Source organism: Nelusetta ayraudi, unplaced genomic scaffold (genome assembly GCF_046127955.1).
Source record: "Nelusetta ayraudi isolate G7.1 ecotype Tasmania unplaced genomic scaffold, CSIRO-AGI_Nayr_v1 ptg000057l, whole genome shotgun sequence".
NCBI lineage: Eukaryota > Metazoa > Chordata > Actinopteri > Tetraodontiformes > Monacanthidae > Nelusetta > Nelusetta ayraudi.
This window is the reverse complement of record NW_027466107.1, coordinates 1,417,061-1,435,169: the sequence shown is the minus strand read 5'-3', so window position 1 is coordinate 1,435,169 and position 18,109 is coordinate 1,417,061. Positions and strand designations below refer to the sequence as shown.

Genomic DNA, 18,109 nt, shown 5'->3' with positions numbered 1-18,109 from the left:
TATGTTCCGAAAAGATTAATAGGGTGTAGTTGTGCGTATTAGTCAGGCAGTTGCACCTCAGATCTGTTTCCATACATTGCAAATCTGCTGTGGTTTTGCATCTTGCCGCAGCTTAGGTTCTCTAGCTCTTGAGATTGGATCACTGTTTTTTTTTTGGTTTTTTTTGTTCAACCCCAGAACTGACACAACACAGGAATTCTTTGATTATTGCAAAGTACAAATTTCTCACAAAACTCGGAGGCAAAGCTTAGCTCATCGACAAATGCAAATTGCCGCGACCTCAGTCTGTTGTGTGTCAGTGTTTGTGGAGAAATCCAGACGTTTCAGTCTGTCTCGCTGGTTTCCTCTCACAAGCTGCAAAGTGCGGTAGAAAACCGCCCCGTTCCTGTTGTTGTGCAGAACCGACTGTGGTCCGCTGTGTGTGTGTGTGTGTGTGTGTGTGTGTGTGTGTGTGTGTGTGTTCGCTGTTAAATTGTTTCATTTTGCATCTTTCCAGGCACTCACTCCTGCTTTCCCCATTGCATCCTTCCAGGCTCAGAGCCGTATAGATAATGAGATATTTCCCCTTCGGTACGTGTCGTTTGTCACATTAGCCCGTGGCGAAGGCCATAAATTCCAATCGCTTCACCTCCACGGCTTCCTGTCAGGTGATCGTGGAATTTTTGCCCCCCCTCCCTTTTCACATCCGCGTCATTACCTTCCTGATGCGCTTTCATTAGAGGGCTCCCAGTTCAGAGGAACCTGCGGCTGTGGCTGCCTGCACGGAGGTAAATGGTTTTAAGGGGATGCTTCGCATTCCTCCCCAGCAGCACACACGTTCAGGATGCCATCAAACGCCTCTCCCACGGATGCGGCGGAGGAGGAGGGAATTGCTCGCATACACCCCCAGGGCCGGCTTCACATCCACGGCTAATTGCTGCGTGAGAAAACAAAGTAGGACGCAGCTCGCAGGCCAAAACCGAGATGTGATCGCATACCTGCGATACCTTTGTTCGTCCCTGAAATGTTTTGACTTTGCGTGTATTTGAATTTGAAACTGTTGTTGTTAATGTATGCCTCAATGACTTTTCTATTCTTATCTTATCTCTAATGAGTTATAAGTCAGATAAAAAGCAAATTTCTCATATAATAGAATTGTTATAGCCCCTATTCAGATCTTTATTTCTCATCCCAGACTCTGACTTGCAAGATTAACTTAAAAAACAAAACAAAAATAATAAAACGCCTCAGTTAGACATTAATTTTTTACCATCATTACATTGCACAAAAATCTTTTTTTTTTTTTAGGGAATAAATTGGAACTTTCAGTCATCGGTGGAACAAAGTGCTCATACGTCACAGATATCGCCAGTGTACCTGTCCTGCGCCAATAAGCTCCCGCTGCTCGAACCTGCGCCTCGGCCCCGCCCACCTCCCGCGCTCATTGGCCTCGTCTGGGCAGAGGGGGCGGACACCCGCCGAGGAGTTTATTGGCAGGAATGTGCAGTAGCTCTCAATTCTCAAACCAAACCGACTCGCTCGCTGCACCAGCTGTGTGCGCGCGCGCCTTCACAACGCTCGTGCGCTCCTCGCCATCTCCCGGTTGTTTTTGGACGCGTTAACGGGATTAACCGCCGACAGTGCGACGCATCTGCTGCTCCGACCCACGCGCCTTCCTTTATGCGCTCGGTCCTTCTTCCTTCAGTTTTGCTCTCTTATGATGTCAGTGTTGACCTGAGCTGATCGTCCTGCGAGCGGCTCGCTTTGTTTTTTGGCCGGAGAAGAAGTATATATATATACTTCTATTTTTTTTTTTTAACCACTTTAGGCGCGCGTGCGGCACTCATGCCAAACTCACACACAGCCACGATGAGCAAAAACGGAGTGGTGACAGCCATCAGCAGCAGGATCAGGACGGAGCCGTTCACGGCCAATTACGATCTGGTCGGCAAGGAGCTGGGCAGGTGAGTTGTGATTGCGTCAAGCTACAAACTAATCCGCTGTCATTGTGTTTTTGTTTGCGCAGCGATTGGCATTTCACAGCGAAGTCTCACACCAAATCTGCTAATCTCATTAGGGGTTTGTGCCCCTTCAGTGCACGTGCCGGCGTGTTAATTGAACTTTTTTTTCTTTTTTCTTTTAAATGTTAATCGCGCATTCCACCGACCTGCGACAAAGAGCAGATGCAGGCGCGCTTTGGCACGCGTAATGGTAATGCGCTTTTTGTCCGTAGCTGGATTAAAACCAAGACTTGAGTGAGGTGGTGGTGGTGGTGGTGGGGGGGGGGGGGGGGGGGGGGGGGAATCATGAATGAGTACAATAGCTTGTGTACATGTATTAAAAAAAAAAAAAAAAAGATTTAAAAATGATGATGAGGATATGAGGGCTGTCAGGTTTCATCCGTTGCGCCACACCTGGAGTCCAAAGTGTGCTCAACCTGTACAACCTGTGCAACGCTTGGTCTTGTTTACTTGCGGGTTTTGTGCGATCTCATGCACCATGAGGTGAACTAAACCCAAACTTTGCCTCTGTATTAGATCCTCAACAAGGTTGAGGTGAAGTGACATGTGGTGCCTGTTGCCAGCAAGCCGAGTGTGAAGTGTTTTCTGCGTTTGGCTCCCAGTGATGTGGGCATTTGAGATGATGGTGTTTAACTCAGACTAGGACGACTTGTCTGACATTTTTGTCATGTTTTGTTTTGTTTTAATAACATAAGACTCTGCGGTTGACTTCGCGAGTTGATTTTCTTTGCCGAGTGGCTGTTTGCTTTGCGCAAGTCTGCATTTATTGCCATAATTTATGCAGTTTTCACTCAGCGTCCGTCCCTCGGATGCTAAATAAAGAGTTGCAGGAGTTGGCAGGAGCCAATTTCCCCTGTCAGACACCCTGGGACCTGCCGGGACGGCAGCCAGGACTCCTAGTTCTGAGTCGGCTCGAGACCTATAAATTCCTAAAGTGTAGGTGTAGGTCTCAACGCCTCCTTCCTCCCTCTGCCCCCCCGTCACGTTTAACCCCTTCATCCTGCAACTCTCTGCGCCTTCCCTTGAGTCCCGACAGCGTCCTGAGAGATCGGGGCTCATAATCGCATTAGGTGAAAGGAATGCACATAGTTCAGCATGCCAGTGGATCAGATACTGTGTACGTTGACCATATTTGAACTCAGTGTTGGGTGCAAAGTCTTTCTTTTTTTCACGCTTCCCGTTACGAAAATTTGCATCGCGGGCGTCAGCCTCTTCCCTGAGACTCTTGCAAAAATATGCGTTGCGGGCAACTCGAGCAGGAAGAGGAAATCGTGTTGCGTCTGCGGAATAAGCAAATGAGATGCCGGTGGAGCTGTTATTTCTCATCAGCCGTCCAGACGTGAGTCAGTGGCCTCCGCTGTGGGGAGACACAACACAGACATCCGCCACAAGCAGGTCGCTCAAATCCAATCATCAACATCTGCAGCGACGGCTTTTTGTGTCTCAGAGTCAAACTTGACAGATAGTTTGATCTGCATAATGATGTTTGTTCGTGGGTCCGGGGCAGAAAGTTGCAGAAAAGCGCTCATTGGTGCTGGTCAGAGGTCAGACTCCTCTTTTTTTTTTCTCTCTGAGCGGCGCAAACTATGTTAAGCATCACTTTTGCAGACTGCGGTGTTGTTGTGTGCGTGTATAATCAGTGACAAAGCGGGTGGCTGGAAGACGGCCGCATTTTGTGACCTCCGACCTCTTGTCAGCCTCTTGGAAAAGGCCTCCCGCTGCTCCTTTACGTGTCCCCTCCTCTTTACTTGCCATATGTAGCGGCCAGAACGTCTGAACTTGGCTAATTAAGGATGAAGGCAGCAGCGGAGGAGGGTTTTTGTTTTGTTTGGGTTTTTTTGCCTTTTCACTTGTAACAATAAGTCGCCCCCTTTATTTAGAAGTGGCCAACTCTGTTGCTGCTCAGGCTGTGCAACGCTGACGCCAATCGGAGTGACGCTGTGTGGGAAAAGTGACTGACCATTATTGGTGGAGACCCTCTCTGACTGACTGTTGACACTCTGCCCACTCCTGTCATCCTTTGATATCCTTTCAGACTCCAGAGCACCACATTCCTCATTAAAACACTGCTTGTTGTTGTTGTTTTTTCACCGACCGCTGGTTTAGCTTGTTGCTGTGGCTCCAACCTGACTGTACCAGCAGTTGACCCCCCCCCCACCTCCACCCCCCCCCCCGGCTGGCCACCCCAGCTCCGGTCAGGTGGGTGGTCTCCTCGGGGATGAGTTGTTAGCCAGCCGCTCGGCTTTTGTAGGACTGTCAAAAGAAGACGCAAGCTGGCCGATGGTCTCGCTGAGGGTCTGGGCGGAGGCGGTCGACACAATTCCATTTGTGCCCCCCTCCTCACACACACACACACACACACACACAACCTACACACTGCTGTCAGCTGTGAAGAAAAGGAGGCCTCATTATCACGCCGGGGAGGGACGAGATTCTGCACACATGGGACATCCTGGCCAGGCCCTCCGCTGACCCCCTGGACACCTCCAGTTGGGGACGCAGGGAAACGGACAGATGTGATTATTTCTTTTGCACCATCAGGTCTCAGCAGCTCTTGCCAAAAGCTGTCAGGCTTATCTGCCAGACTGTGTTTAAGTTATGGAGGAAATAAGGGAGGAGAGGGTGGGAAATCTCTCCCGTCCCAGCCCTGTGTGTGTGTGTGTGTTTTAAACAGTGGCGCTTACTCCTCTTATCTGCCGGGCGGCTCGGCGGCCCCGCCCACAGCGCTGCACTCGTGGCCGGCCGGCGGGTTTTCTCTTTCAACCGTCACGCTCTGTAATCTGGGTTTCACCTAATGGTAGTTTGACGGCGGCGTGTCCAGCAAGTTTTTTAGCCTTTCATTTTCTACAGTTTATATATAAACCCTCAGTCGTTGTGGCCGCTTGGATACTCGACAGAACAATCTACAAACCAGATTTATTTTATTTTCATTCTCAAAAAGTCGCGGTGTGGTTCTGATTGTGTTTTTTTTCCTCTTTGCCGACTCCCAGGGGAAAGTTTGCCGTGGTGAAGAAGTGCGTGGAGAAGGCCACAGGGAAGCAGTACGCCGCCAAGTGTCTGCGAAAGCGGCGGAAGGGCCAAGACTGCCGTATGGACATCCTGAACGAGATCGCCGTGCTGGAGGTGGCCGAGGCCAACCCCTACGTGGTGGCGCTGCACGAGGTCTACGAGACCAGCAGCGAGATCATCCTCGTCCTGGAGTGGTAAGACACAAACACAGAGCTCCCATGCTGTTGTGCGCAGTGCAAGATGAGAGATGAGAGATGAGAGATGCGCGCAGGCCCCACTTTTGAACAGTGTGCTGAAATATGCATTCAGCCCTGTATGATGTCACAAAGGGCACCAGTACATCTCCCAGGTTTCAGGCGAATGCCCTCGTTAAGGTTTTTGGCTCCACTCTCATTGACGTGTCGCCTTCAGTAAGCTAAAAACCCAGCAGTTTAGCTGTGGGCTGCAAACAGAGGGCTAAATATGGCGTTTTCTGCAGATCTGTGGACTTTTAGGACTTTTTATCGGGGAAAAAGTTCCTAAAATGGAACCTCACTGCTAACAGGCACTTCACTGAGCATTTTATGGGCTTGACACTCACTCAGTTATCCTCGCACAGCCTCACACGTAAGAGGAAAGTTGTGGAAGTCATCTGCATCGCCTTTAAATTCCCCTCACGTCTTCAAGCGTTCAAGTGGTGGCCAGGAAAACCCCAGACGGGTCCGTTATTAGAGGGAGAGAAATCTTTAAATAATCACTCACTTTAAACTTTCCACGACTGCATTTCTTTCCCCCCGCTGAGCGAGGTTGGAATGAAAAAGGGGCTTCTGGGGGCGACCGAGCTGCAGTATATTCTAACATATTCATTAATTCCCACTTAATAGTCGCCCACTTTTCAATTTGCGGAAAAACATTTCTTCTGAAATCTGGCGCTGATCTGCGAAGAGACTTCCTGCGTGACGCCTGCGCCGGCCGCCTCGCTTCACTGCCGCTTCGCTTCACTGCCGCTCTGCGAATTTACGCTTCGTGCGTGCGCGCGCTCTGCCTTAAATGGAAATTCTCACCTCATGCGGTCTGCGGTCGCTTTTCTCGTCACGTTGCAAATTCGAGCGGTTTCTTCTTCTTCTTCTTCTTCTGCTCTTCTCGCGCTGAGCAGCTGTCAGGAAGCGGCAGCTTTAAATACCAACGTGGCCAAACTGCGGCGTTCTCACAGTGTGAAAATGTCAGCAGACGAGCGACTCGGAGCGGGGTTGGGGGGGGTTTGATGACTACTGTGAGAACTCGTTGCTCCGGGCGTCCGGATGGTATGTTGCCTGTCAACACACAGGTGAGCTCGCCGGCGGCGGAGTCGGCCCCTCAGAGTCCGTCTGGCTCTCGGCCTGTTGTGCCTCGGTGTCAAGAGACGCCGACGCTTGCTGAGCCTCTAATTGGGACACGCAGCCCCTTAATTAGCCTGTCCTTCCTGTGACGCTGAGACAGCTTCCAGGTTCGTCGTGCATCTTCCTCAGTCTGCAGCCAAGAAGCTGCTGGGTCGTCCGCCCTCCCCTGCCGGCCGTCCTCATTCCAGCCGAACAAAGGACTGTTGCAGGCTGGGGTTGGGAGGGGGCACGGGTGCAATGTTTGACCTCTGACTCTCACTCTGAAGTGTGAAAGGGAAGTCGCACAACCGCTCACCCCCCTTGCATGCCTGCAGTGAAAACATGACACGAGGTCAGTCCACGACGGACTTCCGGTTCCCTTTTCTCTTTTCTCTCTCTATAAAAACGAGGTTGCGGCGGTGAGACCGAGACTGTTGTTTGGCACTGATGAAATCTACAATGCACGACTCTAATCGGATAGGAGGAGCAGTAGCAGCAGCAGCAGCAGCAGCAGCAGCGAGGCTCTGGCCTCGATGCAGAGATGCGTCTTCAGACTGACTGATCTCAGCAGAAGTTTCAAGACTGGCAAAGCATTTTCCATTTCCTGTGGGTTTCTTTTTAAAATGCAAGCAGCAAAGCGAGGCTCCCAGAAGTAGCACACCGCCGGGCTGATTTGACACCATGCTTAGACACAAAGCCGCGCACACACACACACGCACACACACACACACACGCACACGCACTCTCAGCCACAACCGCATCCTTCTCACAGACACGGCTGCGGCGAGGCGAGTGGAGTTATGCTCTTCTCTGGAAGTGTCGCCCGAGTGCGTCATTACCACTGTTTAACGATCCCAGAATTAACAGTAACTGTGCATCGCATCACGGCTGAAACTTTCTGTGCCATTTCAAGGCAGCTGGCCGTTCATTCTTTGGATGACGGTGGTGAAAAAAACCCAGCGCAATATTAAATTTACTCTGACTCCCGTGGGCTTTTTCTTTTTCTCCCACCTTCGTGCTGTGGTTTGTCTGCCGCACATTATGAAAGAGGTCACCCACCCAAAGTCTCTAGAAAGTAACCCAGAGTTGTGCCTTGACAGTATTTACACTTGGGTGGAGGGAGGAGGAGGAGGAGGAGTCATATCATGAGTGCGCAGCCTAAAGTTCTAAACAAAGTGCTTTTTATATTGGAGACTCTAAATCTTCAGCTCTTCTCCTGGCTGACGGCTTCATGAGCATTTGCAAACACTTTGCTTCGGAGTGCTTTGATCAGGCGGGACGGGACGCTCCCACGTTGACAGGTGGGGGAAATCATCCCAGAGAAGCTCTCCACTCCGACCACTTTCAGCTCCTCCATTGAATGAGGTCGGCTGCCGTGAAGGGAAGTGAAGAGATGAGATGATGACAAGCATCCTCAAAAATCCACCCCCCACCCCCCACCCCCGAGATGATGGGCGCTGTTTTCACAGCTGGGGGAGAGCGAGGAGCGCTGGTGGTGCCGGTTATGTAACCGTCCTGCTTATGCCCTGCTTTTAAGATAAAAAGCATGTGTGTGTGTGTGTGTGTGTCATCTAAATCCCCCCCACATGGCTTCACTTTTGTTGAGGGTCGATGTTGGTGGTGGTACTAATACTAATAATCCAGCACGTTGAGTGTTTTCGGCTGTCGGAGGAAAGACTGAAAGAGGAGAAGAGAGACCTATTCGGCATATCAAGTTGTCTTAATTGCTGAATTCCAGCGCGACTTAATCCCTTAAACATCACTTGTTTTGAGTGACTGAGCAGCGACTATGCAGCCTCGGGCTCGGCGCTGAGTATTTACTTACCGAGCCGACGCGACGGCCCTGCCACCTCCTCCAGCGGTCTGAAACCTCTCAGCCGTTTGGAGTTTGTCTGGCCTGTTTCGACTCAGGCGACCCCCCACTGACCCACCCACAGAACACTGCATTGCATAAGACTTGATATGAACCTGCTGGCATCGTCGAGGGGCGGGACCGCACACGGGGAGACGGCGCCTAAAATAAAAATTATTTAAAAAGACACTGTATTGATTCGCGCCCCGACAGGTTGCATACGGACGTGTACGGAGCGTCTGCCTGCAGGCCAAAGTACACACCATGTAGACGTGTTGCATAAGAGTCCGGGGGGCGGGGGGAAAGTGGAGGTGACCCGCTGACATTCGTCTTAATGGGACGGCTTTAGAAGTGGCTATTGTCAACATGGGCCGGTCGGAGCGAGAGGAAGGGCGAGTTTATTATGACAAGTCCGTATAAGAGCAATCCAAACCAAGACGCAGAGCCAGCCAAACTCCACTGGGTGGCTCTGCGGCCTCTTGTCATCTTGGCCTGCCTTTTGTTGTTCTCAGTTTTCCTTCAACTTCTCCCCCCCCCCCCTCCCCATCCTCTCGCTGCAGCGCCGCCGGTGGCGAGATCTTCGACCAGTGCGTCGCCGACAACGACGAGGCCTTCACGGAGAAGGACGTGATCCGGCTGGCCAGGCAGATCCTGAGCGGCGTGGCCTTCCTGCACCGGATCAACGTGGTGCACCTGGACCTGAAGGTGAGCGGGCCGAGAGTCCAACATCTAGGTCAGACTGCGCCCTGAGTGGCAGACTGGGGGAAGGTGTACATTCTTTTCTCTCTTCTGTTTTTTCTTTTCTTTCATGGAACCACAGCTCCTTTAGTTCCATCCTGACCTTCTTCCCACAAGCATTCCAAATGAACCATTATGTTTTTTCCGTTGCGAGCCCGGAGGGGAATAGAGCAGTCGAGCGTTTTTTTCTTAGAACTCAGTCATCCCAAATGTCTGAGTCATTCATCAGGTTTCTCTCTCATTGTGCGTGGCAGGAATTCTTGGTGTGTCTTCTCTCGATTGAAAGGCCCCAATTTTCTGTAAAATCCACAAAGCCGTTGTTACCAAACAATCATCTCTCTCTCTCTGTCTCTGTCTCTGGGTTGATGAATGAAATCCTCAGATATAAGAAAAGCATTCTTTGCTTGACTTGCTTGCACCCTTTGTGACATCACACAGGTGAGACCCCCTCCAAAACATGTGGAAGGTCCGACACAGCCTCAGTTTTAGCAAAAAGCTCAGGAAAAAAAAGCAACAAAAAGATTTTCAGGTGGCTGTAAACATGTTTTATGAAGGGTTTTTTGTTTTGTTTTTGTTATTCATTCCAGCCTGCTGTTAAGCCTGAGGGAAGAAAAGGATGTAATACGACACCTTTAATATCAGTTAAGCAAGTCTGCTGAGGTGTTTTCAAGAGTCAAATCTCTCAGTCAGTCGTCAATTGCCTTCGATACCGGTTGGCTCGGGCCTGCCTCCTCCTGCTGTGTGTTTGTGTGCCTTTGCGATTCAATCCGCCCTTGGCACTCGGCCGGTCGGACCGAAGGATTAGGCTAAATTGTACGTACGCTGGCGGCGTCTGCGGCGCCTTGGCAGGGCCTCCGCACCTGTTTACAGTCTCATCCGACGGGCCGGGAGTCTGATCTCTGGCTGCGCTGAGGCACGCTTCCCCCTGACGAAGCGAGACTCCCAAATCCCCTGTGGGAGCTGCTGAGCTCCGCGCCAGTGACTCACAGCGAGGTGTAATAATCGGGAGCGTGGAGGCCATTGTTATATAATGTACCTCTGTCTAATCTGCGCTCTCTGTCGCTCCTCAGCCCCAGAACATCCTGCTGACCTGTGCCAGCCCTTTGGGAGACATCCGCATCGTGGACTTTGGCCTGTCCAGGCGCATGGACAGCATCACGGAGGTGCGGGAGATCCTGGGCACCCCGGAGTATGTTGGTGAGTGCAGCTTCTTCTTCCTCTTCTTCTTTTAAGTCAGTGGCTCTCAACTGGTGGAGTCTCGGGACCCTCATTTCATTTCCTCATAATGAAGTTGCGACCCAAGTTTATTCCACAAAATTAAAAACGCCGGCCCACTGTCTATCACGTCTGGTAAATTATTGAAATTGAATTGGACCGTGGGTCCTGTAAAATAAATGCCCAACATTTTCTCTATCAATATGTACATAACCCATTTTTGTCTTAAAAAAAACAAAGGGGGACCACCCACAAAGCCGCGACCAAATCAAAACTCCTCTGTGACCCACCAGTTGAGAAAGGCTGTTTCAAAGGTTAATTTGCCTGCTGCTGTTTGTCACTACCAACTAACCGGCAGCTGTGTGTGTGTTTGTTGCAGCGCCAGAGATCCTGAACTACGAACCGATCACGACCGCAACAGACATGTGGTGAGTGCGCTGCTCTCACAGACTCTCAATCACCTAACCTGGGGCCTTTACGAACCTCTCACCTTGACATCGCAAACGGTCCAGACCCTCTATGCCATCAAAGTGGCTCGTCAAAGCCGGAAGTGAGTCATGACCTCGTGCCCTCTCTCCAACGACAGGAGCATCGGGGTCCTGACCTACGTCATGCTGACGGGCGAGTCTCCCTTCCTGGGCGACGGCAAGCAGCAGACCTTCCTCAACATCTCGCAGGTCAACGTGGACTACTCGCAGGACACCTTCGAGGGCGTCTCGCCGCAGGCGGTGGACTTCATCAAGTCCCTGCTGGTCAAGAACCCGAGGTGAGTCGGCGCGAGCGCATTAGGCCGTGTCCTCACGGAGAACTTCAGACAGACGCCGACGGGTTTCTTTTTGCGTAAGGAGGATGTGAGTCACCCTGCAAATAGGAGGTGCGTCCGGTCGAGATGAGTGGATGTGGGTTTTTTTTACGTCAGTTGAGGGTGAAGACATTTCCTTCTCGTTGGCCCATTTCACCAGAAAATGACACCAGAGGGGTTCTTCTTCTTTCATGTGAGTTTCAGGATGCTTCAAAAGAAAGAAGCTTTTAGCTGCGTGATGCGTATGACTCCCATGCACATCAGCAGAGTCCAGTCGCTATCACTTAATGCAGCCTGGTAGCGGCTTGCAATAAATGCGTTAAATGACGTTCAGAGGGGCAGAAATTGGAAAGTTCCCACTCGTTTGCGGCGCCGCGGCCCGTCGTCCGTGTCCGTGAGAAAGCGGATCGAGGGGGGGAAACCGGGAGATCCGCCGCTTGTGTAAACCATCCAGGAATTTCCACTCATCTGCGGTGTTATTGTGTTTGTGTGCGCAGGAAGAGAGCCACGGCCGAGGAAAGCCTCAACCACCCCTGGCTGAACTCGCTCCCCCTGCCCCTCCCCCACCCGCCGCACCTCCACGCCCGCTCCCCGGCCGCCGCCGCCGCCGCCTCCTCCTCCACCTCCTCTTCCTCCTGCTCCCGCTCCTCCTCTCTGGACGAGCCCGAGACCAGCCAGTCCGAGTCGGAGCCCGAGAGCCCGGCGCCGTCCCCGGAGCTGGAGCTCATGGAGTCCTACCTCCTGTGCCCGGCTCAGGGCGAGATGAAGACGGGCCGCCGCGCCTTCTCCTTCGGCGAGCCGCCCTTCCCCACGCGGCCCGAGATCCAGCAGCAGGAGCTGATCTGCTGAGAGAGGGAGGGAGAGAGAGAGAGAGTGAGAGAGAGAGAGAGAGAGAGAGAGAGAGCCGGCGGTGGCCTGCAGCCTGTCGGAGGCCGTGGCCCGCTCGCTTCTACTGCTGTGATTTCTGCGAGCTGTGCTGCGGGTCGTTTGTTCCCTCCGTGTGCGTCTGCGCTCACCAACTTTTGCGCTGATTTATGACTGCAGAGAGGAAGGAATGTGGGAGCAACAACAATGAAAAATAAAAAGGAAGAGCGGGAGCAGGCACACAGGGGGGTTTGTCGCCTTTACTTTTTATTTTTTTTAAAAGTGACAGAAGTGATCCGGGACGGATCGACTCTCACGGCCGCCTCTCCAGTTTGTGCACTGGTTGATCTTCTCTTCTTTTTGACCCAACTGGCCCCCGGACTGGTTTTCCTTCGCCAGGCTCCTCGGCGAAGTGACTCTGCTTCAGTTGACGCTCTCGTCAAAACAGGTTCCGCTCGAGCTGCCGCAGACGCGCCAGTTGAGTTTCGTCTTGAAGGAGGCAAAGCGCTTTGACGGACGTTGAGCCAGAGAATTAAAGCAGCCGAGCCGGACGGTGTCGATTTCATCGTTTGTTTTTTTTCCGTGTTTATTATTTATGTGTGCTTATTTTTCGCCACGCCACTTGACTCGCTTGGAAACACACACACACACACACACACACACACACACACACACATGGCCACATTAATGAGTTAGACTTGGAAGTGGGATTTTTTTTTTCTTTTTTTCAGTAAGGACAATCTGAAGCACTTTTTTATCAAAAAAATAAAAAAAATTCCGTTTAAGAAACCAAAGGCTTATGAAGCACCGTCAGCTGTCGCACAATTCGCTGTTACAAGTTAAAAAAAATTTCACCGAGCCGCGGTTTCACTCACATGACTTTGCCACTTTTTCAGCGTCACTTGTGCGTTAATAGGACAGGTTTTTTTTGTTGCGTTTTTTGTTTGTTTATTTGGGCAGTATTGCACAAGTTGCACAAGATGTAGTTTTTGTTTATTGTTTTTTTTATTTTTTATTTTTTATTTTTTTACATAATGCAAAATTGAGATTTCCTGCTCTGCAAATATTCTGAAAGATCGGAAATAGGGAAAACAGGTGTAAAGCAGTTTTAAAATGGCGAAGAGATGAACATTGACACGGTCATGTGACGTTTTGCCTTCAGCTTCGTGGGAGCAACGTGGAAACTGGGAAGAATTTATTGCGACGTACTGAAATGTATATTAAGAGTTAGTGTTAGAGTAAGATTATTCTAAAATATATTGATAATTAATTGATGGTTTTGTTTTGTTTTTTTACATTTGTTTGAATGTTAACATCATTATACCGTGTCTTATTTTGTACTCAAACTTTTACTTGTAACTTTTTCATTTTTTTCATTTTTTTTTTTTTTTTTTTTTTCCCTCTTGTGAATTTCAGGAATGTTTGCACTTGTCCTTGTGGACGCCTTGTTTGGAAAGAAAATAAATATTGATGATGGCATGCATTGCAAAATGTATCAAAGAGAAATACATGTGCATTTTTTTTGTATTTAAAAACAAAACAGAACACTCCTGTTTTGGTCCCTTTCATTGCAATATTTAGTGGTTTCCACCGGTGAAACAAAATAACGTGACTACGGCAAAGAAATTATTTCATCCTCCAAAGTGATGAATATTAACAATCACAAGTACTGACAAAAAAGTCAAAATATAGTGTTATTTTAGTTTAAAACTCTATTAGTTTTGTATATTTTGGCTTCATTAAACTTTAGTATATAATTTTTTTTTTTTTTTTCAACACGGCTCCGAACCGTTGAGATATTTTCCCTGTGAACTGATCATTAAAAACCTCCAGCGAGACAAACACATCTCCTGCCATAACAGGTCATTGTGTTTGGACACAGTCATGTGTGAAGCATCAAGAGCCCCCCCCCCTCAGTGTTTCTATTCCGAGAGCGTATCCGAAAAGACATTAAAGTTAAAAAAAAAAAAAAAAAAAAGAGAGAGAGAAAAACACAGCAGTGTCTTTGGGTCCAGCAGCCTCCCTGAACAGGAAATACCAGCGAGAGAAATGCTTTCCACTGCAGCAAGGTTCCCCTTTCTTCTTCTGTTTTCCCCCTGCACACACATGCTCGCGGTTGTTTACCGGTGTCAGCGCCAACACCCCCCACCCCTCCACCCCTCCGCCGGCCATCATCCTGCATGCCTGCTTTAACTTGCAGCACTTCCCATTGTGCTACTTTGGCCTCCGCTCCGGCCAATGAGGAGCGAGCGTGTGCTTCCCTCGGCGGGGGGTCCCGCTCTGGTGGCCCTTGGCCGGAACAACTGCTTCCCCTATAGTAAATCCTGCTGCTGCCGCTGCTGCTGCCGCTGCTGCTGCTGCTGCCTGGAGCTGAGGAATGTCAGAAATGTTCATAAACGGTGGCCAATCTTTTCTTCCTCTTCTGTTTTCCACTGCCCCGTCATTTTTTTATGCTTTCCTCCCATCCCTCCGAGCCACCTTATGATTACGGTTCCAGATAACCTGATGGTTTTGATGGTTGCTGGGCAACTCATGATGCTACCTAGCATGGTATGCAGTTCTGCCAGGTCCATCCTTCTCTTTCCAGACTGTGCAACAAGGGGTTAAAGGGTGGCTAACACTGCAAACATTGACTCTGCTGAACGTGTAACCCCACGTATTCTTGGGCCCTGAGTGGGTTATTTATTACCCGCTGACCGTCAAAACTAGCCTCGCTTCCTCATGGCAGCTTCTCTCTCAACCGTGGAACATCCATCACAAACCGTAGATTTGACAGGAGGAGGTGAGCTGTCCAGGAATGTTTGACGTTTCCACTGGTGACTATAGGCGTCACTGAAGGCTTAAAAAAAGGATTAAAATACCGCGACTGGCATCCACTTGGCTGCCAAGATAGAGTCCTCGACCGGGTTCTTATCAGGTCGAGGCTCTGACTTTCTAACTGTTTACATCCCCTGATGGAATAGACATTGACGGCTCACGTAGTGTGCAGATAACCCACAAAAAGTTTTTTACTTGATTGACTTGAATCACATTTGGACCATGTTTACCATGTTTAGTTTACGAGTTTGAAAAAAAAACAAGCAAGATGGATTTGCTCTTCATTGGGCGTGTGTGTGTGTGTGTGTGTGTAAGGGGGGTGTTTATGTTCCCAGGACCCCTAGTTCTCAAGGTCTTAGTTCTCTGCCCACGATCCCAAGCTGTATGGCACTGACAGAGCGAGAGACCCTGAAGGGAACTGAGGGCTGTGGGAGTCTAGAACCTGGAACCTTAACTTTAGTCATTGTCAGAGTTTCTCCTGGCCACTGTTGCACCCTGCTTGCTCTGGGGGGTTCAGTTGGTTTTCTTCTGATTGTATAAAGCGCTTTGATTTTTAGCGCTGAAGTTGAGTTGAATCTGTGGGGAACACAGTGTTGAATAGCTCCACTGATGCTTTCATTAGCATTAAAGTATTGGGAAATGGTCAACATTGTCTTTGTAGTTTAGTAATACAACAGGACAAGCATCTTTTGCGTCATCACACAGCAGCAGCAGCAGCAGCAACAGCAGGAGTCCTCAATTGCAGCATGGGGAAAGTTCCTCTGAGGTTCTGAGCTCAAAACTTCAAGTGTGAAAAACGTAATTGGCAAGATCCAACAGAAAGCAGCCCGAGCGAATGAAAGTGTCGCTGGTTGACGGTTGGTTAGCGCCCGCTCATCAAGTCCAGACTCGCTACCGCTTTGCTGCCGTCGTCTTTGTTGTAATTGGTCGGACACTTTGCTGAACTGGATCCGCCTCTCAAGTCAAGGCGGATCGTCTCCTCATCTCTGGGTTACTTTCTTGTGGCCCGTTTCCATCACTGCTTTGACGTGTAAACAAAGTCTTCCCAGACCCTTGACCACCCTAGACCACCGCCCCCTCCTTGACCCTCCGCTCCGCTCCGCTCTCGTCTCCTCTTGCTGTCATGTGTTTTGCTCTCGCTGTCCTCCTCAATATCACCGTCTCCAGATCTCCCCTGATTGCTCCTCTTTTCTAGGAAGCAGTTTGCCTCGCACCTTATATAATACAGAAATTCCTTCACGCTTATGTTCCTGATTATAGCGCCGTCGCTGAGAAACACACCACCACTCTTCCCCCCACCCCCTCCCCCCCTCTCCCCAGTCCCCTGCGACGTTACAGGAAATGTGTGCAGTCACCATGATCTGCTGGATGGGTCTCAGCATCCTCATCTATTGAGTCACACATGTTGATCCTCCCGATTAAAACCAAATGGGTTTCATCCAATCTGGGGCCGGCCCACTTTCTCAACACTTTGACCTCTCGCTGCATTCCTCCGTTGACCTCGGGGCCGAATCTTTAGGCTCCGCGTAAATCAGTGGCATATTTCGATGGACATCAGCGTCTCCTTTAAGTGGAACCTCGAGAGGATGTAAACCGGCGCCGCTTTAACGGGATTATCTCACTTGATCCCAAGTTGTATTTCACAGAGATAAGGGCGAGCGACCGAGCGTGGCGGCCTGAAAGTCCTGGTGAAGAGAATAAAAGAATCTGTGTTTCTTTCTGTCACGTGTCCCCGCAGCGCTTCGCAGAGGAAAAACAGGGAGAATATTCCAGGAGAGGCAAAACAGTCCTGACCACTGGTAATGTGTTCGAAGAGGGAGGGGGGGGGGGGGGGAGGGAGGGAGGAGAGGGCGGCAGATGCCTTGAGTTAGAGCGAGGTATTTATTCAGTCCCAGGAAACGGCAGATGGACCAACCAAAGCATCTCCAGCAAAACATTAACCGCCACCTGAAGCTGCTGCGGCCGCAGCATCTTCCCCAGAGGCCAGGGCGACTGCACGCTGCACCCCAAAAAGCTGCGTGGCGGGCGTGCTCAGCTCAGAGGGAGGCTTTGAGGAGGGACTTTTTTTCTCTTTTTTTTCAAACTCTAAAGCTGCGCAGGAGTTTGCCCAGGCAAAACACGACTCTGGGTTGAGATAATCCTGGAAAGGTTCAATTTCAGTGCGGGCTGAAAAAAAAAAAAAAAAGCCACGGAAAGATTTGAAAATACTGCCCGTAGAGTCGTCCGGCTGGATGAGCTGCAGCCAACTGCCCACTCACATGCACTGAGAGTGCACCATAGCCAGCGAGAGAGAGAGAGAGAGAGAGAGGGAGAGAGAGAGAGAGAGAGAGAGAGAGAGAGACAGGGAGAGACCCTGTAGGTGAACCCTGTCCCCGGACTAGCCGCCGGCCTCCGAGGGGGTCCGGCTGACAAGCAGCAGATTGTGGTGGTCTGAATCAACTCTCTCTGTTTCTCTTTCATTTTATTAGATTGGACACTCTGGGATTTCTTCAGAACACACACACTCATCCAGGGGGACCCTGTGGTCCCGTTTTATTCTTTTATCATTTCTCAGTCGCGCAGCAGCACCTACGCTTTTATCCAAAGCAAACCTGGTGGTTCGTAGAACGCTGTGGAGTTTAGTTTACAACGACTAAGTTGAAGATTTTTCTGTGAGCTTCACATTGTAAACACGGCAGCAAAATGTTTCCTCTTGGTGCCAAATCAAAAGTCAGAGGAGCAGCAGAAGCGCTGCAGCGTGGATGCCTGCCGGAGACTTTGTTAGGTTTCCTCTGCACCTACTGGGGTGGATCAACTCATTCAACCTTTAATCACACAGTGACGCTCCATAGGTCGCTTTGCACGAAGCTTGTTTAGCTCTCTGTTTACAGCCTCCATCAGAAAACGCTTCCTTTCCGAAGCCCTGGTGTGGATCACGGGGGGACGATCACAAGTCAACTGGTCCCTGATTTTGGATGTTGTCACTACACTGGTAAATATGGGCAAATGTCTCAGTGCCTTGTGTGACATCACAAAGGGTTGTTTCTGTCATTGTGCCGTTCATGTTGTCGTTGAATCCACCTTTCTGTAAAAATGTACTTTGGGGATACGTATGCATTTGTGTTTCTGGCAGAAACCCAGTAGTAATATAAGGTTCTGGTTGGTTCAGTCGTAGCCAACAAAATAGAAACCAGACCGTGGGTTCCTTTTCCAGAACATCTTGTTTCTAAACTTGCTGCCTCCAAGAAATGTTTCAAAGCCTCTTGGAGCTCAGACGGCTAATTAGCACTGAGGCCGACCGTCACTTCTTTTTATGTCGTCCCACTTTTCTCTCCCTCCTTCTTTCCCTTTATCACAATTTTTTTTTGCCGTTATGCAACGTCCTCAGAGTGATGCGCATGCGTGTCTGTGTGTGAGCATGGTGTGTGTGTGTGTGTGTGTGCGTGTGTGAGAGTGCGCTGTCATATTTCCATATTGTTGCAGGGCTTCCTGTTGT

General features: G+C 50.0%; 1 protein-coding gene across 1 annotated transcript; it reads left to right on the top strand.

The window, feature by feature from the left end:
• The first annotated feature begins 1,503 nt into the window (after positions 1–1,503).
• Positions 1,504–13,323, top strand: stk17al (serine/threonine kinase 17a like). Its single transcript, XM_076038773.1, has 7 exons — positions 1,504–1,943; positions 4,991–5,203; positions 8,759–8,903; positions 10,007–10,133; positions 10,531–10,579; positions 10,738–10,917; positions 11,451–13,323. The coding sequence occupies exons 1-7, from the start codon at positions 1,825–1,827 to the stop codon at positions 11,800–11,802; spliced, it is 1,185 nt and encodes a 394-aa protein (XP_075894888.1). The 5' UTR covers positions 1,504–1,824; the 3' UTR covers positions 11,803–13,323.
• The last annotated feature ends 4,786 nt before the right edge of the window (positions 13,324–18,109 follow it).